The 10,162-nt window shown below is 34.6% G+C and overlaps 1 protein-coding gene across 9 annotated transcripts in view; it reads left to right on the forward strand.

The window, feature by feature from the left end:
• Nucleotides 1–188: 188 nt before the first annotated feature.
• Nucleotides 189–10,162, forward strand: part of ERR (estrogen-related receptor) — a 103,730-nt gene continuing 93,756 nt past the window's right edge. For 3 of the 9 annotated variants that reach the window (XR_892719.1, XR_892720.1, XM_011313990.1), the window contains exons 1-2: nt 4,156–4,658; nt 4,971–5,027. Coding sequence is in view for 4 of the 9 variants with exons in the window: in XM_011313990.1 (XP_011312292.1) it covers nt 4,986–5,027 (42 nt within the window). In the remaining 5 variants the exon portion in view is untranslated. Of the gene's footprint in view, nt 581–4,155; nt 4,659–4,970; nt 5,028–8,767; nt 8,783–8,998; nt 9,253–10,162 lie in introns of those variants that run through there. The other 6 variants (XM_011313993.1, XM_011313991.1, XM_011313996.1 and 3 more) reach the window with 6 other exon arrangements.

Raw genomic sequence — 10,162 nt, forward strand, 5'->3', positions numbered from 1 at the left:
GGGTGCTAACTTCCGATCATTATTTTGTTTAATTAATTAAAAAATAATGAAGGGTCTACAAAATTTTTTAATGGTATTACAATGATGTACAAAGGTCCTACTATTGATCTAAATAAAAAAACTAATGAATTTTCAATTATGTGGTGCCAACTACCAGTCCCCTATCATACCTTACTTATTTCCAGTTACCCTAGCGCTCTCTACCAGTTCTGGCGGAAAAACACTTTTGCCGTTGATTTCTGGTGCTTCTCAGAAATTTCTAAACTAAAAATATGTATCTGGCTTGCCTATCTAATAACATCGGAGAAAAAAGCACTTCATGCCCACCAATTATTAATCCTCGGATATTTTCTGGCAATATATCTGACCCTGGTGTTAACGATAATTAGCAACAGACTGTGGTAACTCAAATCACGAAATTTTTTTCAGCTTTTTAGTGGAAAAATCGCAAATGGCCGTTGCCGATGACACGTACAGATTCATAAAAACAATAATCGGGCTGACATCAATATAATCACTACCTGTTTGGTGCGTTTACAGAGGTAATGGAAACGAGGATTCATCCCAACAAATGACTAGGGTGAGCTCAATAAATAAATAATCTTTTCTGTATATATTCTGAGCCTGACAAATAAACGAATAACCGGAACTCTTAACTAATTCATTGTACTGACAATTATGTAGTCGCCATGTTTTCCAATTCTGTATACACTCCGTTACTTGTAATTGGCGCAGCTTAATTATTCAAGTTACGTATTAATATTAGACAATGGAACCAATGATCAAAGATACGGAGAAATGCTAAATTTTTTATGGGTTTATGGGTCTTTTTTGTTAGAAACTTTTTTGAGTAGAAAAGATCATATCTGTATTTAGGCACGAGTTCCGAAGATACATATTGAATAAAAAAGCACCTGTATCTGAGCATTTCATCAAATTTCGTGATGACTATTATTATCTCGGTGTTTTAAGTGTTTTATTTTATTTCATACATTTGCATTATTAGTTTCGAGAAACTTTCAAATTCAATAGTCGGATAATAATACAGAAAAAGTAACATATGTCAGTCAATTTCATAGTAGTGTAAGTATTTTTTATAAGTTAACAGAATGTGTACAGAAAGAGTTCCTCGTTACTTTCTTTTTTGAAGAGTTGTCAAGACAACTGAAGATAGATAGGGATGCTGGGTACCATAATCATTCATAAAAAATTACATTTTTCGACATACATAAATAGTTGAATGAAGCATTTGGCAATTAGTGGATTTTTAGACTGGCCACTGGGATTCTTCAAAAATAAAAAAAAAACTCAAATAATGGGTAAAAATCGTTAATGAGCATGTACACCATCAAATGGGGTTGAAATTCTAATCAGGGGTGCTTCAACCATATTTTTTATGCTAAATTTATGATGCTGCTAAACAATTAAAAAAATTACTTTTCGAAACCGTCAATTTGCCATGAAATCTAGTAATAATTAAATGATTTCTAACAAGACGATTCTCCTTTTAGATAGTCATTCTGGGATCCGAAAAAGACCTTCGACACTGTTAATTGCTATTAAACCAATTTAAATGATAAAATGTTCATATTACCCCGCACTCCCTTATAATATGTATAGGAAGATATTGAATCATAAGATTTGCATTTTATTTGTACATTTGAACGTGCAGTAACGTGGCTTCCCGCGTGTAATTGGCCGGTTCCTGCACTCTGAAATATGAAATAACGTACGCGACTCTGACATTAATTTTGTTAAATTATCCTCCTCGAAGCATAATATACTATCACAGAATTGAGTATCGTATTTGTAAACAAATATTGTAGTTTGAATGTCGAATCCTGCTTAGACACTATATATTCACAGGGGACACATAATTATAAAACATTCTGTTAATTCGTGAGTTCTGGAGTTCAGGAATAACTAATAGTTTTATATGGATGGTATATTCTATGGATATACGCCGAAAATTAATGACCACAATACGTTTTCTCTTAACAACAATATTTTAGAACATCAATCTGTTAACAGAAGCTTTACAGGTCATTTAACCAATATATAAAATTGTTCGTTCTCCATAACCACGTGTGAGGTGAACTTTTTTTTATATAAAAAATGATCATTTTCCGATTGCAGGAATTAACAATAACGTCGAACTCCTAAAAATATGGAGGTATTTTTACTCCCCTTGAAATTTCATTTTCAGATAGTTTATCACTCAAATAAGATTTCAAGACCGGATAGAGCATTTATCGAACCTCATCATTTGTTTAAATTTCATCTCAATAGCCTCAAATATATTAAATTTTAGGATCAAATTTGTGTTGCGGGATCCTCTTGAATAGTTATAAAAAGATAACGAAAAAAAATAGGAAAAATTATTGAAGGGCGCTAAATCGCGACATTGATTTGACGGGATCTACCAAGCTTACAAAAAAATAATAAGAAATACGCAGCTTGGAAGGCCTCCTCACTGGTTTGAGTATGGCGCTTTTTATTGGAATTTTTTTGTAAACTTGATGGATCCCTGTCGGTAGATGGTCCATGTGGGCCTTAACTTGAAATAAAATTGATTAATCAGAATTTTTTGATCCGTTTTATTATTGAATTTGCAATAAATTTCGGTTAGAGAGAGAGAGAGAGAGAGAGAGAGAGAGAGAGATTCCATTTCTTTTTTCATTGTATCTGACAAATACAAACGAGGAGTGTTGTGATACAGTGAGACAAGTTGAATTTACCATTTCCCCCAATTATTTGTCGTAAAAACTATCGATATGAGCTAAATGGAAAATGTTATCACCCAATACTTACCAATCGGACGAATAGAACTCGACTTCCAGGAACAATCAACGTAAAGTTTGCCAAGACTGAGGGCTAGCAGTTCACCAGAATCAGTATGGAGTACCTCATATTGAAAGATTTTTTCTGTCTGAAAATCAACCAAATACAAAAATGTTCGTAAACATTTTTCTTTCCAATCGGTAGTTTTCACGATTAATATCAGTAATTGACTTTTTTACTTTTTTACTTATTTCCGGTTGCCACTTGGCTATTGAATTGAATTATATTGCGATTCTAGTTTTTGCTATTCCTACTTGTGAATTGAAACTTGGAAATTACTGAAAATATGATACGTTTAGGTCCACAACTTTGTGAAATCTTCTGTTTGCACATATTACCGATTTGACATTTTTGTTTCTTTTTGAATCAGCCATTATCACGATAACTTAAGGAGTAAATGGGATAGGTAAGTGAGACGAGCAAATATTTTTTCATATTCATTCACAGAAAAACTCAAAGGTTTACTGCCGATGAAATTGATAGAAGTAGGGAATTAATTGCGCCCCTGTCAAAATATTCATACGAGCGGTCAGAGTGTAGACATCCTCTCCTTTCTCTTCAGTGATTAACTCTTCAAATTCATTTTAGACCTGCGTTCTAGTTATATGCAAGATTTTTCATTCGTTTTACATTATTTCTAATCGTTTCAATTAGGTAATTACTAGTTTCCGTAGTCAAAACTTATTTTTTCATCAATCTTGATATTTCCATCATGCTGTATAATAGAAAGCTGTGTAATAGAAGTGGTTTTAACAAAATTGGAATTCCCACAAAAGCTATTTTATTAATTTTTCTTCGTGGTATGCGCGGAAATCGGAAGGCAAGACGATTAATTAAGAATCGTTATCAGAAAATTGTTTTGAATGTTTCAAACCTGGATAGTCACAGATCGTCCCAAAAGCATTGATCAGCTTCTGTCGAGATTGAAAAGTAAAATTAATAAGGAGTGTGATGTTATTTGTACGATCCATTTACGCGTGGCATAATTTTTTTCGGATCCCCGACTATAAGAAACGGTGTCATAAGCTGAAGCGCAGGTTCAGCTCTTAACAGGGGCTAACTACTTACCAAACAACCAAACTAATGGATATTCAAACACATTTTCTGGTGTATAGAATAATATTTTAACCCAAAAAATAGTGAAACTTCAACGTAATTAAAGTGTGTTGAACTTCTCTACAACCACCATTGTTGGTATAATTTATTTATTAATTTTCAATATATTTCGAGAGAAAACTGCCTTACGTCTTAGGATCACTCACGAAAAAACTTTCCTCTGTTATGCGTTTGTTCCTTGAATTTCCGTAATCTGAGGGAGAATATCGTTTGACTTGAACGAACACTGCACATCCCGCATGGAAAAAATTACAAAAAAAAAGAAAAATTACAACTGCGATGGTTTTTTTTGGCGGAATTACATGTTACATCTATATCCAGCTTATATTTTCAATGTAAGCGGTAAGATATATCTGCACAGTTATATCCATAATATATTCCACATAATGCATTTGTTGCCGAAATGTATGCGACATATATCTCGATATATATTTTTTTCACGTGTAACTTATCAATTCTGTATTCTAATCGTTTCTTTTTTCCTTTTGTTGTGATATAAAAACGTTTAGTAGCGTCTGAGATAGAGAGTGAACGCGTCAGTCGTGTGCGATCCGTCGAGCCGTGAACATCAAAGTGTTATCGCATCCGAAAAGGTTTATCGTCATGTGCGCGTGCGCCTCGTTTTTGCCGACCCGCGCAACACCCTAGACATTCCTATCTTCCATCTGCCAGGAGTCTAAAACTGAAACGACTTATGAAATGTAAATATTGTTTCATCCCTTCTCAGTGTAAATTTCAGTATTGGTATCACAAATCTCAGGGAGTCTCCAGATAATCACCTAATGAATTGAAGAGAATTTGAATTTCACTTAGATATCTATTCTCTACTCCACCATTCATCACTATTAAATCAATACAATTTTTTTTTTCCCAATTATTATTGCATTAAATTTTTCGCAAATCAAAATGTTCTTAATTATGACTACGAACACGTTCAATGATGATTTAAAAGGGGATGATACACTATTCATGTACTTACATATGTATCTTCTATTTGAATGTTTTAAATTTAGAGTTTAAACGTTGAAATGTACGACACCACTACTATGGATACCTGGATTCACGATGTGGTAGGTGCAAAATGCAACAAAACAGTTCTTTCATTGCGTGGTTTTTAAACTGTTATTTTGATCTTTGTATTGACACCTCTTTTTGGATATGCCATTTTATATTTGGTAAAAGGGCACAATCTATGAAACAATGAAAGAATGTAAACCATTTTCTAACCGCATTGGACACTTTCAATGTGTAATGCTTATAACTTTGCCACCAAAGTACTTGGAAATGTTCGGACAAATAAGTTGAAGACTTATTTTGTTATTTTACCATCATCACTATGAATGAATGCATCATTAACTTTCATTGATATCCTTGTCAATCCATCCTTATGATTGCAAGTATTTAGCAATATTTATCCCCTGCTAATAGGAAAATGTTACTGCCAAGAAGGACAACTTTTTGATTGTGATTTTGAAAGATAATTGAAAGACCATTTGCTGAGTTGAGTGTGAAAAAGTGCGAGAGATAAGTAGGGAGGCAGTCAAGTTTAAGGCCACGAGACGACGGTGACGTCACTAGAGACTGCCAGGCCAGTCTTAACCTTGGCCAATACGTAATCAGTCAGAATCCCAACGATCCCAACCATCCCAACGCTTTTCACTCTATCGCACCAAGTAAACACAAGAGTTCTCTAAATTCAGTTTCAATGCCATCATCCTCACATTGACATCCAAAAGTATCTGAATCAATAGCGCAGTAGAGAATGAGAAGATAATTTCAATGGTATAAATTTCTTTGCTAAATTCAATTATTATTTATTCAATTACATTCAATTTTATAAATTAACCGATTGTACGAGGGGGATTCTAATCGAGTGGAAACCAATCGATTTTGGACATTGTCTTATCGTTGTCATATCGGATTATCTTGAAAATCCTCCTATGCCCAAAGTGTAAGAGTGACAATATTTTACGATTATTTAATTATTTAACTCGATCTTCCATTTATTGTTAGCAATTAAACTGTGGTTAAAGACTCGATATAATATAAGCTGGATTGGTTGTGGTATGTTCAATGTTGCTCGCTCGACAGTTCGTTTCCAGGTGTCCTCGGTCACCAATTCGTCCAGGGTGTCAGGTCTACCCACTAGACAAGGCCCTTTGTCTATGGGGTTGGTCCACGTGTTGGGCTGTTTCGTAATAAAATGTTTCCATTATTCCCTCTGATCAGTTACAACGGGTCTCTTGTTCGTTTTAACGTCGAAAATATTTCCAACAACAGGGGGTTTCATTTGTTTGAAAAATGGTTGTTGGCTGGTTTGTTTCAAAAATCGAATAAAACAATTCAAATCAGGCAGGCTTATATTGTCAATTTTATATCTAATTAACTAATGATTGATGAATATATTTTGAATATTTAACAAATGAATAAACCTCCAAAATGAATCGAATGAATGAATGAATGAATGCCTGAATTCGAGGTATCGAAGATTACTATAAAAATGAGAAAATGGCGCGGTTTTTAATCTCACAGGTAGCAATTACGAATTTCTGAAGAAACATTTGTTTTGTACATTTTTTAGTTGAAGTTTATGTAGTATTTGTAAAGTCTGTTGGTAATAGTATAACAAATAGCGTAACAAAATTAATAATAATAAAGAAAACTATGACATCAAATTTTATTTTTAACGAAGAAAAGATCATAAGTTATTTGATGAGGCCTAAAAAGTAAACTTCTGACGAATTTAATCATAATGCGTGCTTTCGGCGATAGGCCATGTGACATACATTGTTTTTTTTTACGAGGCCCAAATAACCGAGTTCTAAGAAGGCCTAGGTCTCAAATGAACGCGGTTAAGCCCGGCCGACTCACATAAAAAATCAGTTCATTATTAGTGTTTCTCCCATTAAATTATAGTAAAGTATATATAATTATGATATGATTGATTTAGAAAGCGTTAATTCTCCATGGACGTTAGGGACCTATAGTTAATTATATTACAGCCAACTCACTTTTATTTCCAAAACGCTCACTTGCCAAAAAAAAGGCTACACCATTTCGATCCAACATTATATATTGACCAAATGATTATATAATTGTAGCAATTATATAATTATATATATTATTAATTTGTAGCAATCGCCGTTTATTCCTCCCGATATTTTGTCCTTAATAATCATACTCAATTATTGAAGATATTCCATATTGATAGATGCAATATCTATGAGGAAAATTCAACGTATTGATTAAGCTTTCTTTATTGGGTTTTTAGGTGCAAACATTCTTTTGCGAAATCCAAACGATCTTGATGTTTCAAAATTTTGTTTCGCATCACAAATAAGTACGCCAGGTTGTCAATAGCAAATGTAATGCCTCATCAGGTTGAAGAGAATGCTATTAGAAACATGTAGAGATTTGAATATTGACCAAAAAATATTCTCCACAGATCTTATTTTAGGAAGACGAGCGGGATATGTGACGCACGAAGTCGCACCCATTGAAATTCACTTTTATTTTACACAGACCTTTTTTTCAGCGAAATCCTCTAAATGTTTTGTAGTAAAGTTTGGAACGATGCAAAATAAAAAATAGAAATAGATAACTCAGCCGTTTTGCAAATGTTCTTTCCATTTGCTGGATTATTTCTTATGAAAAATTGTTGAAATCTCAGGATTGAAAAGAAATGCTCAGGAGTATGTATTAATCACCGATCTTCCCAGCCGATAATAGTTGATGATTGATCAGCCATTTATTAATCTTTCCTTATATTCTAGATGATAGCGAAAACTTCGTGATTAATAATTAATTCTCTCTCTCTATCTCTCTGAATTTTTCACATTGTTTAAATTTTTCACATTTTTTAAGTTCGTGATGGGTCTTACGGTGATTCGAGATATTTCTAGATCGATTTCCTTTCTCCTTTTTATATTAAGAAGATAATCGATGTGTTTGGACAACCTGGTCAACAATTGCTAATTTCCATGAGAGTATGATTGTTACTGGGGTTCTGAGACTTTTGGATACGTCAAGCGCCACAAGTCGAGAGATAAAGCATAACGATGGTGCAGACAGATGTATCATTTGTTCAATTTTATGTTTCAGATACGGTAAAATTGTGAGAATTTTGTTAAATAAATGCAATACAATAATGCCAGCGGAATCACATCGGAATAATTAATTTGAATGCACCCGGTTGTTGAGTAGAAATGAATCAATGTCAACGTATCTCCTCCTTCACCTCCTAAATTAATCATTAATCATTGGATTATTTTGAAATACCACTTTGAAGTCTATAGTTCACCAATGCAAATTCCATAATTTTTTTTCTTTCTGTTCAACTATGAGAATCCGCAGACATGACTTGGAAGGCGTAGATTTCAAGGGCATTAGCATCGGGCAAATCCGTCCCCATTCGGATTGACGTCTAAAATTGCGATGGCGCGTCGTACTCGGCCTTGGCGATCGTGTCGGCTCACTCTTATAAAATCCAAGTTCAAGGCTAACCAGACGTTACTCCTCCCTCGAATGCCCTACCTCCTGATCTCCCCTTCTTAGAATATTCACATCTCGTTCATTGCTTTTACATATCTACATTTATCTTTCCTCCCTTCTACAAACGCACTAGGCTTCCAACGCAAAAACAATCGAGAAGCGGCTTCACTTATGCAACCCTTCCCACTCCCGTTACTTTCACTTCCATTCTCAGTTGATTCCTCAATTGATCACAATAACCGAGTCTTTCGATCGCTGAATATTCTTATCAACTCTCACTTTTTGTCAATTTTTTTTTTTCATTCATTGTTTGCTTTCTCATTAACTTCATAAGGTGAGCGTATATAATTAATAACATTCAAAGCTGTAATGGTACACCCAGGGGTCAAACGGAAGCGTTAAACACTTGAATGTCACTCGTCCCGCCCTAATCTCGTACTTTTATTGCCCTAGGAAGGTAAGTCGCCGCTCATCGCCCTTTGTTTTTTTACTTAGCTCCCTTGGGCAATAAAAATACTCGTTTAGTAGGCCCTCATAACATAAAGCAACATATGCCACTCGCTCTGAAACGTATTTTAGCAGCATCCCAAGTGAAAATTGAAACGAAGACGAACCTGAGGTTTTATCAGGATTTGATATGGCGGTGGTCAGTTTCAACTGATCAGGCAGAACTTGATAAGAAACTGATCAGTCTTCGATTTACTCAACCTGATCCACACTACTCTGATTAGGTTCTGATATGGTGAGCTTCATCTGAACCTGAGGTTCGTTCATCTGTAATCATTCTGATCAAGTTCGGATCAGGTGGGCTTGAACTAGATTATATAATTATTAACTTATTATTATTATTATTATTATTATTATTATTATTATTATTATTATCATCATCATCATCATCATCGTTATTATTATCATTATTATTATTATTTAAAAAAGTACAATGGATGAAATTTTTAATGAGTAAATTTTTGCTGCTCAAAATAAACGGATATCTTGAATATACATCGTATAAGCAAAGCAGAGTTCACTCAATAATAATCGTACGATAGTGGGTAGGGCATAGGATTAGTACTCGTGAGGTCCCCGGTTTGATTCTCAGTGCAAGGCAAAAATAATGCGCTTTCGTCGCAGACTCTGATAAAATACGTTGCCAAAATACTCTTCTGCCCTTGTAGCATAAATGACTATTCCCTCATCTCTTTGCAGCATGAATAGTGCACAATCTCTGACATGCATTTTTTAACTTCCTGTTCTATAGGAAGTTATTGTAATGACCCCGAAAATCAATATGGAAATTTTCAACATATCTTCACGTTTCAAGGCCTCCAGAGTAATCCGGGACCATTTTCGAGAGGATGTCTGTGTGTGTGTCTGTGTGTGTGTGTGTGCGTATGTTACTGGCGATGTACGTGGCCGAAATTTATCCTCAACGATTTCTCAAAAATGGATGATGCGACCGAAGTCAAATTGATACCATCGAAGCGTTTTCACGCCATTTGGTGCGGATTAGATTATAGAAGCAATTGCTCCAGCCGTTTTCCAGTTTTCCCAGAAAAACTGCGAAAACGGAAATTTCATCAACGATTTCTTGTCCGAAATTTATCGTCAACGATTTCTCAAAAATGGATGATGCGATCGAAGTCAAACTGATACCATCGAAGCGTTTCCACGCCATTTGGTGCTGATTAGATTATAGATGGAATTGCTCCAGCCG

The sequence above is a fragment of the Fopius arisanus genome, unplaced genomic scaffold (assembly GCF_000806365.1).
Source record: "Fopius arisanus strain USDA-PBARC FA_bdor unplaced genomic scaffold, ASM80636v1 scaffold00137, whole genome shotgun sequence".
NCBI lineage: Eukaryota > Metazoa > Arthropoda > Insecta > Hymenoptera > Braconidae > Fopius > Fopius arisanus.